The sequence below is a fragment of the Macaca thibetana genome, chromosome 9 (genome assembly GCF_024542745.1).
Source record: "Macaca thibetana thibetana isolate TM-01 chromosome 9, ASM2454274v1, whole genome shotgun sequence".
NCBI lineage: Eukaryota > Metazoa > Chordata > Mammalia > Primates > Cercopithecidae > Macaca > Macaca thibetana.
In genome coordinates, this window is record NC_065586.1 from 90,202,367 (window position 1) to 90,218,614 (window position 16,248).

General features: G+C 42.0%; 1 protein-coding gene across 4 annotated transcripts in view; it reads right to left on the reverse strand.

The window, feature by feature from the left end:
* The window catches only part of NOC3L (NOC3 like DNA replication regulator), a 113,742-nt gene that overhangs the window by 42,468 nt on the left and 55,026 nt on the right, over nt 1–16,248 (reverse strand). For all 4 annotated transcript variants that reach the window (XR_007728566.1, XR_007728565.1, XM_050802783.1 and 1 more), the window contains 4 exons: nt 5,874–5,983; nt 4,690–4,897; nt 1,147–1,276; nt 229–386 (listed from right to left, as the gene is read on the reverse strand). Coding sequence is in view for 2 of the 4 variants with exons in the window: in XM_050802783.1 (XP_050658740.1) it covers nt 229–386; nt 1,147–1,276; nt 4,690–4,897; nt 5,874–5,882 (505 nt within the window). In the remaining 2 variants the exon portion in view is untranslated. Of the gene's footprint in view, nt 1–228; nt 387–1,146; nt 1,277–4,689; nt 4,898–5,873; nt 5,984–16,248 lie in introns of those variants that run through there.

Sequence of the window (16,248 nt, forward strand, 5' to 3'; positions counted from 1 at the left end):
GAAAATCACCTGAACCTTGTAGCGTAAGTTGTCCTCACAGTACAAATTGATACCTGAGATAATCATCTATAATTCTGGCCCAAATCATCAAGCTTGCTATAAGACTAATTGAATATTTTGCAGATATGGGTAAAATCAAACTAAAATTAAATTTTGAGTGAAAAAAAAACACGTTATATCAGTAAGGGGGTAAAAGTTCAACTAATATTACCAGCTTATTAAATTCACCTGGCTTCTCCCTAGTCTGTGGGATTATACCACTTTTATCTTTGATAGGAAGCAAATGAATCAGTTCCTTCTCTGGTGCAGTTTGCAGAGTTCTTGGTATTTTTTCATATTTATCTATAATGTGTTCATGCTTCCGTTTCTTCGCATGAACAGGCTCACTGCGGGGGAAAAAAAGATCAATTTTCAGTCTTAATAGATCTAAAAAGGTATCTAGAGACCTATCATTTCAAAAGTACAGAAAAATAAACCACCAGCCAACTTTCAATAGGTATATGGATATTAGCACTTAGGCCAGTGTCTGGCACATAGCAGGCACTCAAACAGCAAATGAATAAATGAAATGGGTAAACAGCCTACCACACAGACTCTAACTCTGGCTACATCTAGTTTTCCCTCTAGATGCAAAATAAAGGTGAAAGTTACAGCAGATTCTTTCTCAAGAACAGTCCATAGAACCAAGTGTGACTCTTACTTTCCCAAAATATTTAGAGTATACCACAGACTTTGGAGTTAAAAAAAAGGTCCAAGTTTAAATTCCAGATACTTGTGACTGCAAGGAACCATCAGTTTCCTCTCTGGAAGTGGGAATAAGAACTACATAGCAGGGTAATGAGGATTAAGTGAGATCATAGCCATAAAGAACTCAGAACTATTCTGCCAACACCTCAAAATGAGAACAGCATTCTTCCCCCATTCACTCTACTTCACTATTCAGACGCAAAAGAAAGATGTACATTAAATGAAATCAGCTTGTCTTATACATGAACCTCCTTTATTTAGGAAATAAGCTAAATAATAGTTTATTCTTTGTAAACATTGTGCTCAAAGGTAAACACCTTGAACCACCTAAGTGAAATTCAGAACCAAGTTTTTAACAGTATATGGATATGAATGATTATAATCCACATGAAGTATTACCTAGAAGAAAGATCTCTTGTTAGAAAAGATGCTCTTTGTCCTAAATCCTTCATTAACTGTAAGTCATCTTCATCCATCATATCTAAAGGAAGGGCTTCTTCTTCCTCTTCTTCCCTCTCAATCCTTTTACCTGCACCACACACACACAAAGAAAAATTAGAAACAAGTATCAGAGATGTAGAACTCTCTGCATATTGGGTTTAAACAGGAAAAGTTTATGCTTTCTGAAGCAATCCTCCCACTCCAGCCTCCCAAAATGCTGGAATTACAGGCATGGGCCATGGCTCCCAGCTGAGCCCAGTGTTTCTAAATGGAAGCACCACTGACATGCTAGGCAAACAATTATTTATCATACTGGGGTGTTCTGAATCTGGAAAAATGCTAGCATCTCTGACTCCTGCAATCTAAATGCCAATAGCATTCTCAGGTTATTGTAACAACCAAAAACTAAATGTCTCCACACACTCTGAAATGCCTTTCAGGGCGTCGAGAGCCAATGACTTAGCCCCTCAGCTCCTTCTCATCTCCAATTACTTTCACTTCGTATTCCATTTCAGCCAGCCCCTCCAATGGCCACATTCCAAACCCTGGTGCTCACTTCTCTCTCTGACCACAAGCTTTTGTCCTTCCAGCTCCCATTCAGTTACTTCCACACTACTTCTTCCTTAACCAACTATATAACCTTTCAATCCACTGACCACTCCACTTTCTATCTACCAGTGTGTTCTGTCTTCACTCCCTCACTTAGATTGCAAGATTATCACTTCAACCACGCTCTTGCCAATATCCTCAACTATTTTTCTTTCAACACTTCAGGCACTCACATCTAACAAAATCCCAACTACAGATCATTCTAACTTCTCTTTCTGCTCACTCTGTGTCTTGCTCTCTTTCTCCATCTCCTTTTATTTTTTATTTAAAAAAAAAAAAAAAAAGTCAGCTAAGTGCCAGGCACTGTTTGAAGTGCTGAGGATTCAAGTATGAATAAAACAATCTTAGCGTCTTTCCTAGTAGAACTTACAATTCTTCCTGACCCATTAAAACTCATAAATCTTGGCCGCGTGCAGTGGCTCACATCTGTAATCTTAGCACGCCAGGAGGCTGAGACGGGTGGATTGCTTGAGGCGAGGAGTTCAAAACCAGCCTGGCCAACATGGTGAAACCCCATCTCTACTAAAAATACAAAAAATTAGCCGGGCATGGTGGCGCATGCCTGTAATCCTAGCTACTTGGGAAGCTGAGGCAGGAGAATCACTTGAACCCAGTAGGCAGAGATTGCAGTGAGCAGAGATCGTGCCACTGAACTCCAGCCTGGGCAACAAAAGCAAAACTCCGTCTCCAAAGAAAAAAAAATCTAGTAAATCTTGCTATATAAATGTACACACTGCACAGAATGGCACTCCTATCTACTTTAAATGAGCCTTCCAAATTTAATAATCCCATTAAAAAATAGGCAAAAGATATGAATAGACACTTCTCAAAAGAAGACATACAAATGGCAAACAGGTATATGAAAAGGTGCTCAACATCACTGATGATCAGGGAAATGCAAATCAAAATTACAATGAGATATCATCTCATCCTAGTTAAAAAGGCTTTTATCCAAAGACAGGCAGTAACAATGCTGGCAAGGATACAGAGAAAAGGGAACCCTCATACGCTGTTGGTGGGAATGTAAATTAGCACAACCCCTATGGAGAAAAGTTTGGAAGTTCCTCAAAAAACTAAAACTAAAAACAGAACTACTATATAATCCTACGATCCCACCCACTGCTAGGCATGTATCCAAAAAAAGAAATCAGTATACCAAACAGATATCTGCACTCCCATGTTCATTCAGCACTATCCACAAGAGCCAAGATTTGGAAACAACCTAAGTGTTCATGAACAGATAAATGGATAAAGAAAACATGGGGCCAGGCGCGGTGGCTCATGCCTGTAATCCCAGCACTTTGTGAGGCCGAGGCAGGTGGATCACGAGGTCAGGAGATCGAGACAATCCCGGCCTGTCAACATGGTGAAACCCCGGCTCTACTACAAATACAAAAATTAGCTGGGCGTGGTGGCGCATGCCTGTAATCCCAGCTACTCGGGAGACTAAGGCAGGAGAAACACTTGAATCGGGGAGTCGGAGGTTGCAGTGAGCCGGAATCAAGCCACTACACTCCAGCCTGGCGACAGAGAGAGACTCTGTCTCAAACAACAAAAAAAGAAAGTATGGTACATGTACACAATGTAGTCTTATTCAGTCACAAAAAAGAATGAGATCCTGTGTGCAACAACAGCGATGAAACTGAGGCCATTATGCCAAGTTAAATAAGCCAGGCACAGAAAGACAAATTTCACATGTTCTCACTTACTTGTGGTGGCTAAAAATTAAAACAACTGAACTCATGAAGAGAGTAGAATGATGGTTACCATTGGCTGGGAAAGGCAGTTGGAGGAGATAGGAGTAGGGATTGTTAATGGGTACAAAAATACACTTAAGATAGAATAAGATCTAGTATTTGATAGGTAGGGTGGCTATAGTCAACGATAATTTACTGTATGTTTTAAAATAACTAAAAAAGTATAACTGAATTGTTTGTAACACAAAGATAAATGCTTAAGGTGATGGATACTACATTTACTCTGATGTGATTATTATGCATTGTATGCCTGTATCACAGTATCTCACATATCCCATAAATATATACACCTACTATGTACTCACAAAATTAGGAAAAAAAAAAAAAAAAACTTTAGCTGGGTGCAGAGGCTCACCCTTGCAACTCCAGCACTTTCAGAGGCTGAAGCAGGAGGATCGCCTGAGCCCAGGAGGTCAAGGTTGTAGTGAGCTATTTTTGCACACTGCACTCCAGCCTCAGTGACAGAACAAGACCTTGTCTATTTAAAAAAAAAAAAATTAATTAATTTTAAAAAAGATGGACCTGGGAAGACTGAATAGTTGCCTAATAACCTGATACAGTCAAATAAGAATACCCTAAAAGTACCAGTAAAGTTGTTGAACTAGCCTGACTCAAAAGTCATATTCCTTACATGTTTTGAGTACTTAAGAGTTTTTAGTTTTACAAAATAACCATGACAATTACAACTCAATTTCACCCCAAGTTTCCACATGAAAAGAAAGTCAGAAGTTTAGAAAAGAAGTGTACCTTGGCAATACTGTGAAGAATGAACCAGAGACAAGCAATGTTCTTACCTAACTGCTAGTGAATGGGAAAGTGGCAGCACTGGCACACTGCCTAACATTTATGCACAAGAGTACTTTCAGTTTGTTTTCCCAAGTACTGCATCTTCAGATCTGCTTTCCAGACAAACTAAAAACAGAAACTTGAATGAATACTGTACTGAAATGTGTTCTCATACTGACTGTCATAAAGCATACATGCTTTATAGCAGTCCTATAGGACTACTACCCTTACCCACTCTAGGAAGATCTGAGAACAAGAAAAGCGATTATTAGAAAGCAAAGTTATTTCCATGAAGAACACTTCAGAATAAATCAGTGGAAACCAGAGCACATGATGTTTTCACAATTACCTGGTCGCTTTTCCTTTGGGTTCTCCAATGGAATGGGTTTCTTAGACACAGCATCTTTCACCGCTTGCCTTAGTTTCCTCTGTTCTTTTCGGTACTTCTTGAGAGTGCTTTGTTGTTTAAATTGCTTATTTTTTAGCTTGTTTTCAAGTTTGACTTTACTAGTTTTTATTAACTTGCGAAAGCTTGGGATCTGTTTTTTATTTCTTCTCTAGAAAACAACAGAAAGAATACTGCATACCCACAAACTTATTTTTTAAATCAGCTTAAAGAGAACTGATTACAAATTTCATCAAACCAATTCCACAATTTTAACGTCCCACAGCCATGGACTTGCAGGTAAGAGCTAAAACCAAACGATGGCTTTAATCCTACAGAAGAGCACTACAGCATCAATTATTCAATCTGAGGTCTTTCTGTGACCCCAATCCACAGCAACTCAAAGGACTGGCTCTACGACGCCCAAGCAGGTTAAGAACCACTGATCTAGTAGCGGAAAGTGGCTTCAAGGCTAGTTTAACACCTGTAGTTTAACACATTCAAAGCAAAATGCTGGCTGTCTTTAATAAAACTTAATTTACGATTTTGTCATTTACAAAGCGCTCCAACAAATCACCTCCAAATGCCTAGTTGAGTACCGACTGCTGTTATCCTCACATTACTGATGAAGCTGCCAAAAGGACCCATAAACTAAGGAGGGCAAAACTGAATTCGGATCTTTGGATTCCACTTCTCTTGCCGGTGACTCCTCATTCAGAAATCCCAAAGCTAGTCCTGAACCCCAGGACTACCTCTTATTTTCTGTTAGAACCAGGGCAAATCACTTGCTTTTCTGTCTCTTTACCCTTTATGGGTACCGTGATTCACATCATAAACTTGCTGAGGGCAGGAACCTGCTTCTCATTTGTGAAAAACAAGTTCGAAAGACGGTCTTGAAAAATTCCTTCGAAGTCTGAAATCCCACCGATGCAAAACTCCGTGCCTGTCTCTTCGTGATACCCTGAAGTCGTGCGCGCACACAGTGGGTAACCAAGGATGAGCTCGGTGTAAGGACCAGAAAGCCCCCAGTCTATGAATCACCGCCCCATAGACACGGGTGAAAACCTGCCTAAAAGTTAACTCAGGCAGTGACCCTAACACCCGGAGGGGCCCTAGGCTGCGGGGACCGGGCTTCCAAGGACACTTACCGCCTTCATCCTTAGGCCTTAAAGGAATGCCGGCCACACAAGTTCACCAGAAGCAGGGTTAATACAGAAATCCGAGAAATGACACACGTGCCGATGGCCCCGCACTTCCCAAGCCGGAAGCGAGCTTCAGTCCCTCCCAATCCTCCGCCGCCGGAAGTGAGGGCGGGACTTCCGTAGGCAGGTTCGGGCTCGCGCCTTCTCGCGGTGATGGTCTTGCGGCTTTGGGCGGGTTGCGCCCCGGCGTGCGCGCGCAGACTGGAACGAGTGAAGGCCCTATGGTCGTCGGCGCCAAAGGCGGGAAGTTGGGCGGGAGGGCGCACTTTACAAAGTTCTTCGAGTGTGATTCTTTGACTCTTGTCCTATTTATTTCTTTTAAAACTTTGGGAAAATCGGGCTCCTCCTCTCAGAATGAGAGGACCTGGTTTTTTCAGTCACCTCACGGCATTTTGTGCCTCTCCTCACGTTGCTTATCTCATCCTGTTGTAGATACTGATTTTGGTAGTCTTTTTCCTCCATACAGTCCTGAGGGCAGAAAGAAGCTTATTTTTTTTGTGTAATGCCTGCCTCTCGATGGACCTTCTGGCCGTGTTTGTAGAACGGCGAAAAGGAATCATATAAACTTCCATTTTTGAGTATTTTCAAATAACAGGCTGCTCAAATTCAAGATGGGAGAGATTTAGCTTGGCAACAATTGCTTCAGCCTGGGTCACTAAAAAGTCTGTGATTCTTAGTGTTTTGTTTTGCTTTTTTTTTTTTTTTTTTGCTTTAATTTTAACTAGTCTGATAAAGAACTGTATCCGTGGCTGGGTGCGGTGGTTCACGCTTGTAATCCCAGCACTTTGGGAGGCCGAGGCGGGTGGATCACCTGAGGTCAGGAGTTCGAGACCAGCCTGGCCAACATGGTGAAACTCTGTCTCCACTAAAAATACAAAAGTCAGCCAGGCGTGGTGGCGTGCGCCTGTAACCCTAGCTACTCAGGAGGCTGAGGCAGGAGAATCGCTTGAACTGAGGAGGGGGTTGCAGTGAACCGAGATCACACCGCTGCACTCCAGCCTGGGCGACAGAGCAAGACTGTCTCAAAAAAAAGAAAAACTATATCTGGAGTCTCGCTCCGTCGCCCAGGCTGGAGTGCAGTGGCACAATCTCGGCTCACTGGAAGCTCCGCCTCCCGGGTTCAAGCCATTCTCCTGTCTCAGCCTCCGGAGTAGCTGGGACTACAGGCGCCCACCACCATGCCCGGCTAATTTTTTTTTTTTTTTTTGTATTTTTAATAGAGACGAGGTTTCACCGTGTTAGCCAGGATGATCTCGATCTCCTGACCTCGTGATCAGCCTCCCAAAATGCTGGGATAACAGGCGTGAGCCACCGTGCCTGGCCTAAAGTTGTTCATTTTTTACAGGAAGTTTTATGGATTGCAAGAATAAGAGTATCAAAATGCTTGTCTCTCAAGGCCTTTTTTTTTCTCAATAAATTTAAACATTCCACTTCAAGTTTTTTGTGGATTTTTTTAAGTCTATGATTTTTGAGCATGACCCTGACACAGTCTGGCCTCACAGTCCTGAGCAGGTAGGAAAAGCCAGCAGTGCAACTAAGGGGTTCTGAGCCTCTTGGATAGTGTTGCTCTTAGAAAGACAGAGAAAAAAGTACCAATTTCCTGATCCCACCACAAAGACCACGAGGTCCATCTGGCACTCTTCTTTCAACCTTCCTTCCAACGTCTTCCTTGCTCCGTCTCCTTCCACACGGTGTCAGAAACAGCAGAGCCTGTCCGTCTAGTGTATTACTTCATCAAACAAGTGGAAAACATCAGCCTGCGCCCTTCCCGAGTGCCTGAATTCCCTCCCAAGCATATCAACATATCTACAGTCACTCCCATCCTTTCAGCCTTCCTTCTAGTCTCTCCAAAAGGATGAGGCATTCCCATTCCAGTTCAAAACCAACTCCTCCCAGCTTCATCAGATTCTTGTATCATTAATTATCCCTTCTTTCCTGTGTTATTTCCCTCTCTAATAGATCCTTCCCCTCAGCTTATAAACATATTCAAATATCTTCCATTTTTAAGATTTTTTTCTAATAAACTTATCTCCCTTTAATTGCTCTTTTGTATGCCTCTTTTCCTACTTGTCCCTACTTCCAGAAAAAGGTACTCTCTTTGCATCTCCACTTTCTCTTCTCTATTGTCATAGCCCAATCCTGTGCTGTGTATTTTTTTTTTTTTTTCAATATAAAGATTGCCTTTTTTTTTTTTTTTCTATTGCCCAGGCTGGAGTGCAGTGGCACCTCTCAGCTCACTACAGCCTCAACCTCCCAGGCTCAAGGGATCCTCCACTTCACCTTCCTGGATAGCTGAAACTACAGGCACACACGGCTAATTTACATTATTTGTAGAGATTGGTCTTAGCTATATTGCCTAGACTGGCCTCAAACTCCTGGGCTCAAACAGTCCTCCCACGCCAACCTCCCAAAGTGCTGGGATTACAGGTATGAGCCACCATGCCCAGCATGTGCTAGCTTTTTTAAGAACTGTGTCATACTCTTGGCCCATTTTAAGTTTACAATCAACTAAAGTCTCTGGATCATTTTAAAGCAATTGTTGCCAAGCTAAATCTCTCCCATCTTGAATTTGAGCAGCCTGTTATTTGAAAATACTCAAAAATGGAAGTTTATATGATTCCTTTTAATTCCATTTAATATTGCTGATTTCTTTTTGTTTGTTTGTTTTTTGTTTTGAGACGGAGTCTCGCTCTGTCCCCCAGGCTGGAGTGCAGTGACGGGATCTCAGCTCACTGCAAGCTCCGCCTCCCGGGTTCACGCCATTCTCCTGCCTCAGCCTCCCGAGTAGCTAGGACTACAGGCGCCCGCCACCACGCCGGGCTAATTTTTTGTATTTTTAGTAGAGACAGGGTTTCACCGTGGTCCCGATCTCCTGACCTCGTGATCCACCCGCCTCGGCCTCCCAAAGTGCTGGGATTACAGGCGTGAGCCACCGCGCCCGGCATCTTGCTGGTTTCTTAATTCTGTGTGTCCACCTTTGTGTCATCTCTTCTTCACTCAATCCACTGCCAAGCCCCATTTGGACTCCAGATCCTCTTAGATCCCTTAGAACTTTCCTGGACACTTGAGCTGATAAGGGTCACTGGGCTTTCCCAAACTGGTATTATAGGGATTGTACCTGGAGATTCCTGTTAGCACTTTTGGGAAGTCTGCTAAGAACTTACGTGGATTTGCCCATAACATTCCACTGAAACTGATCTAATTAAGGTCACCAAGAACCTCCAAATTGTTGTGAGTTTTTTCTAATTGTGTACAGAATTACATTACTTCTTTCTCATTTAACCTCACTAGATCTCTCTGCTGCCTTTGATGCTATGCATATCTCCCTTCACACATTAGAATGTTGATTCCCTTGGCTTTCCTATTAGCCTGTTTCCCAAGTTCTCCTCCTACCTCCATTTCTTCCTCCTTAGGCCTCTTCAATGTAGGTGACTCTCAGGGTTCTACTCTTGGCCCACTTGTCTACTACTCTTCTCGCTCTACTTGCTCTCCCAGCATGATTTCATCCATCTACCTATTACAAAGAGATTTTGTCCAGCCCGTACTTCTTCCCCAAGCTTCATTCTTGTAGCCACCTGCCTCCTGGACAGCTCTACCTGCTAACCATGGGACTTCACATTACCATGTTCAAAAGAACTGTTTTTTTTTCACTTGTACCTCTTCTAACATTCCCTATTTCTTTCTTTTACCCACAGTAGAATCCCAAATACTCTGGAGATCTTTGTCAACAAGCCAGGGCTTTCTTGGCCATTTGCCATATTATAATTAATCCATTTTCTATAAACAAACAGTTTTGAAAACTGTCACTAAGTGGACATGCAATAATAAGGATTCTTTTTTTCCAGTACCACAAGATAATTTACATAAGTCATAATAAGGGACTATGTGAATGTTTGCCCCTTTGTAATAAGTGTTTGGCAATAGAAGAAGCCCACACTTCAGTATCACAAATTAAAAAATAAACGTTGTAATTGGATGTTATCACTGTCAATCATCTTAGACATGAAAGAGGCAGGCAGGCTGCCCTACAGCTCACCCAAAGGGGACCTGTGGAAATTAGAAAAAGCTTCCATTTCCTTAAGACACTTCACTGTCATAGGCCAAAAAAAAAAAAAAAGTTTGCTATCTTTACAAATAAACTGTGAATGATGCCCCTAGAATTGTACAATATACAGTCCTCCCTTATATCGAAGTGCTTGGCTCTGCCTAGGCCTCTTTCTGTTTCCCTTGCTAAAATCCAGGGGAAACAAAAACAAAACAAAAATAAAATAAAATAAAATAAAATAAAATCTAGGGGAGGGAAGGAGTCTAGAATCTCTGTTCAGACCTTTGAGATAATGCGACAATTAAGGGAAAAAAAAAAAAAAAATAAGATCAGAGAGCTAAAAAAAAGTCACTGTAATATTTTAGTAATATTTAGATATTACTGTCCAGGCATTGTGGCTCCTGCCTGTAATCCCAGCACTTTGAGAGGCTAAGGCAGGAGGACTGTTTGAGGCCAGGTGTTCAAGGTTACTGTAAGCTATGAGGGTGCCACTGCACTCCAGCCTGGGCGACAGAGTGAGGCTATCGCAAAGAAAAAAGAAAAAGAAAAAGAAAAAAAAAGAATTTGAAAATACATGTATCATGGTCTCTACCTTTGAAAATGTTAAAATATTGTTGAGAAATTGTGTGTGTGTGTGTGTGTATAGTTAAGAAAGATAATTATGAATGACCAAATAGAGAATAATAGAAAAGATCACATAGGTGCTAAAAACTAAAGAAAAGCTGCTTTAGAGGAAGTCATAGAGCAATGTATATCTAAATGAGACCAGCAGAAAGGACAAAGTTTAAGTAGATGGGATCATTTGTTCTAAGCAAGGTCACTCAGGTAGTGCAAATAATTTATATTGTGGTGCATCAGAAAATTAGGTTAAGATAGCTAATAATTAATTATTAAATTTAAATTATTAACCAAAAACCAAAATAATAACAAACATTAGAATAATGATGTAGCAGAATTTTTGTCCCACTGAACCCACAGCTTGAATCACCCCAAAAGCAGTGGCAGGCCAGGAATTTGTGGCTGCAGTGAGTTATGATCTCCCACTGCACTCCAGCCTGGGCAACAGAGCAAGACCCCATCTCAAAAACAAACAAAAGCAGGGAAGTTCCCACAAGGGTGTGTCCTAAACTGTCTGGAGATAAGGCCCTCATTTGGGATTCCATAGAAAGAAGCATTAAATGCCAGGGTAATCAACCCAAAACAATTGTTAGGAGAACTTATCTACAGAGTGCTATAGCAATCCTCATGATGGACAGCAAGCGAAAAGGGGTGTGGACCTAGGTATGTCCACAGTGAGGGGATCGGGGTAAGGAGTTTATACAAGGGTTTAAGGTATTTGACTCAGGGCCTGGGCCAGTACTTTCAGTGATTTGGGCAACAACCTAGCTACTTTTATCAGTACCTGGGACTGTTCAAGGCCCCACTTTGTGTTGAAGCCTGCTGGGATGAACACGCAGCTGGCTAAGTCACAGAGCAGTCAAGGCACTCTGATTTTTTGTTCAGGACACAGAAAGAAAGCCGCAAGGGGCTGTGGGGGAGGTCTCCTGGGGCCCTACACAAATGTTGGTGTCCCCTCTACATATCCTCAGCACTTCCTGTTCCATACATGCTGAAAAAGTCCTCTGAGCACTTGCAAATTTTCACTTAAGAACTTTTTCTGGACGCCTGTAGGGAAGGTCTGAAGTGCCACAGATTTTTCCACTGGAAGCATCCTTCAACTGACAAAAAACGGGAATTGAAGGATAACTATACCAATTGTGGTAGGCTGAAAAATGACTTCCAAATATATGAAGGCCAAGTCCCTGGAAACATGACTATTAACTTATACAGGCAAAGGTGTGATTAAGTTAAAGATTTTGAGATGAAGAGATTATCCAGGTGGGCAACCGCATGGATCCTTTTAAGAGACAGACAGGAGATTTCACACAGACAGACAAGAAGGCAATGTGACCACATAGGCAGAGATTGCAGTGATGCAGACAAGTCAAGGAATTCTGGCAGCCACCAGAAGGGGGAAGAGACAAGGAACAAACTTTCCCCTAGAGCTCAGTCCAGTGATACTAAGTTCAGACTTATAGCCTCTAGAAATGTGAGAGAATAAATTTCTGTGTTTTAAGCCACCGAATTTGTGATAATTTGTTACAGCAGCCATAGAAAACTAATATACCAATCAAATATAACAAACACATACCAATGTCCTTAATCCTCAGAGGTAGAACACCTCTAAGGCAGCACTTCCCAACCTTTTTGGCACGAGGGATGGGTTTTGAGGAAAACAATTTTTCCACAGATCGGGGTGGGGGATGGTTTCAGGAAGAAACTGTTCCACTTCACATCATCAGGCATTAGTTAGATTTTCATGAGGAGCGTCCCACCTAGATCCCTTGAATGTGCAATTCACAATTGATTTCAAGCTCCTATGAGAATCTCACGCCTCCACTGATCGGACAGGAGGCGAAGCTCAGGCAGTAATGTCACTCTCCTGCCGTTCACCTCCTGGTGTACAGCCCAGTTCCTAACAGGCCACGGACTGGTATAGGTCTGTGGTCCGGGGGTTGGGGACCCCTGCTCTGAGACATCTTCCACTTTGTCTCCCAAAGATTGAGTTATCCTATTCATCAGCACGCTCTATTAGTGTCCTTTGCTTCCCGGTCTCACAACCCCACCTGCTAGCAATGGTACCTGGACTCACCTTCAAAATAAACCATTTTTACACTCAAGTCTTTATGTATCTGTTTCCTTGAGCTGCCATAAAAAAGAACCAAAAATTGGGTGGGTTAAAACAACCAAAATTTATTCTCTCACAGCTCTGGAGGCAAGGTATCTAAAATCAAGATGTTGGCATTGTTTGTTTATGTTTAGGTCTCTGAGGAAGAATCTGTTCCATGCCTCTGTCCTGGATTCTGGTGACAACTGGCAATCCTTGGCAATCTTTGGCTTGTAGATGCATCAATCCAATCTCTGCCCCCATCTTTACATAGTATTCTCCCTGTGTCCCTGTATCTTCACATGTCTGTCTTCCCCTCTTATAAGGATACTAGTCATATTGGATCTTAATCCTTAGACCCACCCTAATGATCTCATCTTAACTTTATTACATCTGCAAAGACTTTTCCAAATAAGATCATATTCATAGTTACCAGGGATTAGGATTTCAACATATCTTTTTTTTTGGAGGGAGGACACGATTCAACTCAAGATCAAATTCAGAGGACCCCAGTGTACCACTTATTTAGGTATTTTTTATGTTTCCCTAGATATAAATCATTTCATTTTATCCTCAATAATCTTATGATATAAATATTAACTGTGTTTAATTTGTTTTTATTTAATTAATGACTTGCAGGATTAGATATTATAGTGTAGCCAAGTTTGTGTTTACACCAGGTGGGGAACGTAACAAGATGCCAGTCCCACTAGTGGGAGTAGTTTTCCAACAAAAAAAAGGGGTCAAGTACCTTAAGCTGTTGTCCTAATGTGCAATATTATAGTCAGGGAAAAATTAAAGAGGGATTTTCCTAGGGTTGTGATACACGTTCTTTCCTATTTAAGATGTTTGTTGATAAATTAAGCTAAGAAATGACATTTCCTGTTTCTTTACTTACATTGATTGTTCAGAGCCATTCTTTATTTATTCATTGTCTTTCAAAATCCCTAGAGAAGGAAAAGTGGATTCCATGCACAAAGTCATGTACAGTTTCTGATAGTCCTTTGAGCAGCAATAGTTTCTCACCCTCCACTCTGTACCAGACTCTGCTAGGAGCTCGCTGTGAAAGAATGTTCTGTAAAACAAGGATGTATTGTCTCTAGGTCTCCATTCCAAAGCTGCTGGGAAGTATAACTGAATGGGAATGAAACTCTCAAATAAACTAACATCTAAGGTATCATGTATATCATCCTCACACCTCCCACAATGCCAATCCTACTTATTTTATTTTTTAAATTTACGATTATTTATTATTTTTATTTTGAAACAAGCTCTTGCTCTGTTGCCCAGGCTGAACTGTAGCAGCTTAATCATGATTCACTGCAGCCTTGACTTCCTGGGCTCAAGTGATCCTCTTACTTCAGCCTCCAGAGTAGCTGGGACCATAGGTGCACACCACCATACCGTGCTGTTTACCTACTTATTTTATTAATAATACTCTGTGCTCCAGACCGAGTTGGTGGCTCACACCTATAATCCCAGCACTTTGGGAGGCCAAGGGAAGTGGATCACCTGAGGTCAGGAGTTCGAGACCAGCCTGGCCAATATGCTGAAACCCCATCTCTACTAAAAACACAAAAATTAGCCAGGCATGATGGCACACACCTATAATCCCAGCTACTCAGGTGGCTGAGGCATGAGAATCACTTGAACCTGGTAGGTGAAGGTTGCAGTGAGCCAAGATCGTGCCACTGCTCTCCAGCCTAGGCAACAGAGCAAGACCCCATCTCAAACAAACAAACAAACAAACAAAAACTCTGTACTCCACCTATCACCAAAGTTCAAGTCCTGCCTGCCTTTGGTTACAAATTTGGAAATACTTGTGCATATACTCCGAAGACCTGCTTGGGTGGCATTTATGCTTCTGATTTCTTTCCTTCATTTTCCAAGCTGCTCTGCTGATCTTACTTAAAATTCACTTGGGCAAATAAATGGATAAGTAAGTAAAATCAGTGGATATCCATGAGACTGATGAGAAGTCTAACTGATCCAGAGTATCTACTCCAGCATCTGTCACACCAAAAAGAAGATAAGGGGGCCGGGTGCGGTGGCTCACACCTGTAATCCTAGCACTTTGGGAGGCTGAGGCAGGTGGATCACAAGGTCAGGAGATCGAGACCATCCTGGCTAACACGGTGAAACCCCATCTCAACTAAAAATACAAAAAATTAGCCAGACATAGTGACGGGCGCCTGTAGTCCTAGCTACTCCGGAGGCTGAGGCAGGAGAATGGCATGAACCCGGGAGGTGGAGCTTGCAGTGAGCCGAGATCGCACCACTGCACTCCAGCCTGGGCAACAGAGCAAGACTCCATCTCAAAAAACAAAAAAGAAGAAGAAGAAGAAGAAAAGGATCTGCCCCTAAGGAATCTCTTTCTTGAGCCCATTGGGGGAAAAAGACTTTCAAATATCCTAGTTAGGACTTTTTAACATCCAGGGAAGAAGAAAGGGAATTGCTAGTTTCTGGAGGTGGCAAAAAATGGGAAGTGGAGGAAAGGGAGAAAAAAGATAGGCTCCAAAACCTAATATGATTTAGCGTGTCAGTTCTAGTAGGTATATGAGTTATCTATTGCTGTTTAAGAAACTGCCCTTAAACTTGACAACTTAAAATAATGATAAACATTATTACTTTTTCTATGGGTCTGGATTTTAGGAATGGCTTAGCAGGTTTGTTCTGGTTCTGGATGTTTTACAATCTAGATCTTGGTCAAGGCTGCAGTCACCTGAAGACTTTACCAAGGCTCAAGGATTAACCTCCAAGATGCTTCATTCATATGTCTATTGGAAAAAAAGCTTCAGCTTCTCACTATGTGAACCTCTCCGTGGGACTAATTGGGTGTCTTCATGACAAAGCAGCAGGCTTCCCCTAGAGCACGTTATCCAAGAGAGAGCAAGAGGAGAGCTCTAATACCTTTTAAGACCTAGTCTTGAAAGTCATTTCTGCTGTTCTATTTGTCATAAGTAAGTCACTTAATCTAAACCACACTCGATTGTAGCGGAATTGGGCTTCACCTCTTGAAAGAAAGAGTATCAAAGAACTGTGGACATATTTTAAAACCACCAGAGTGGGGTTCAATGAATATTTACTGAGCATCTATATTGGGACCTGGGTAGGCACTGGAATTTAAAAATAAACTATTTTCCTATCACTAAATAAATAGGAGTTTTTATGTGGGTAGACAAGAGGGCCAGTTTTAGAATACATGACATTACGGTTGGGTGCGGTGGCTCACGCCTATAATCCCAGCACTTTGGGAGGCCGGGTGGATGGATCAACAGGTCAGGAGTTCGAGACCAGCCTGGTCAAGATGGTGAAACCCCGTCTCTACTAAAAATACAAAAATTAGCCAGGTGTGGTGGAGAACACCTGTAATCCCAGCTACTCGGGAGGCTGAGGTGGGAGAGTGGCTTGAACCTGGGAGGCGAAGGCTGCAGTGAGCCAAGTTCGTGCCATTGCATTCCAATCTGGGTAACAAGAGCAAGACTCTGTCCCAAAAAAAAGAAAAAAAACCCATAACATTATAATGCTATAATAGGTTTAAAGCCAAAGGATCATGACGATGAGTTGTT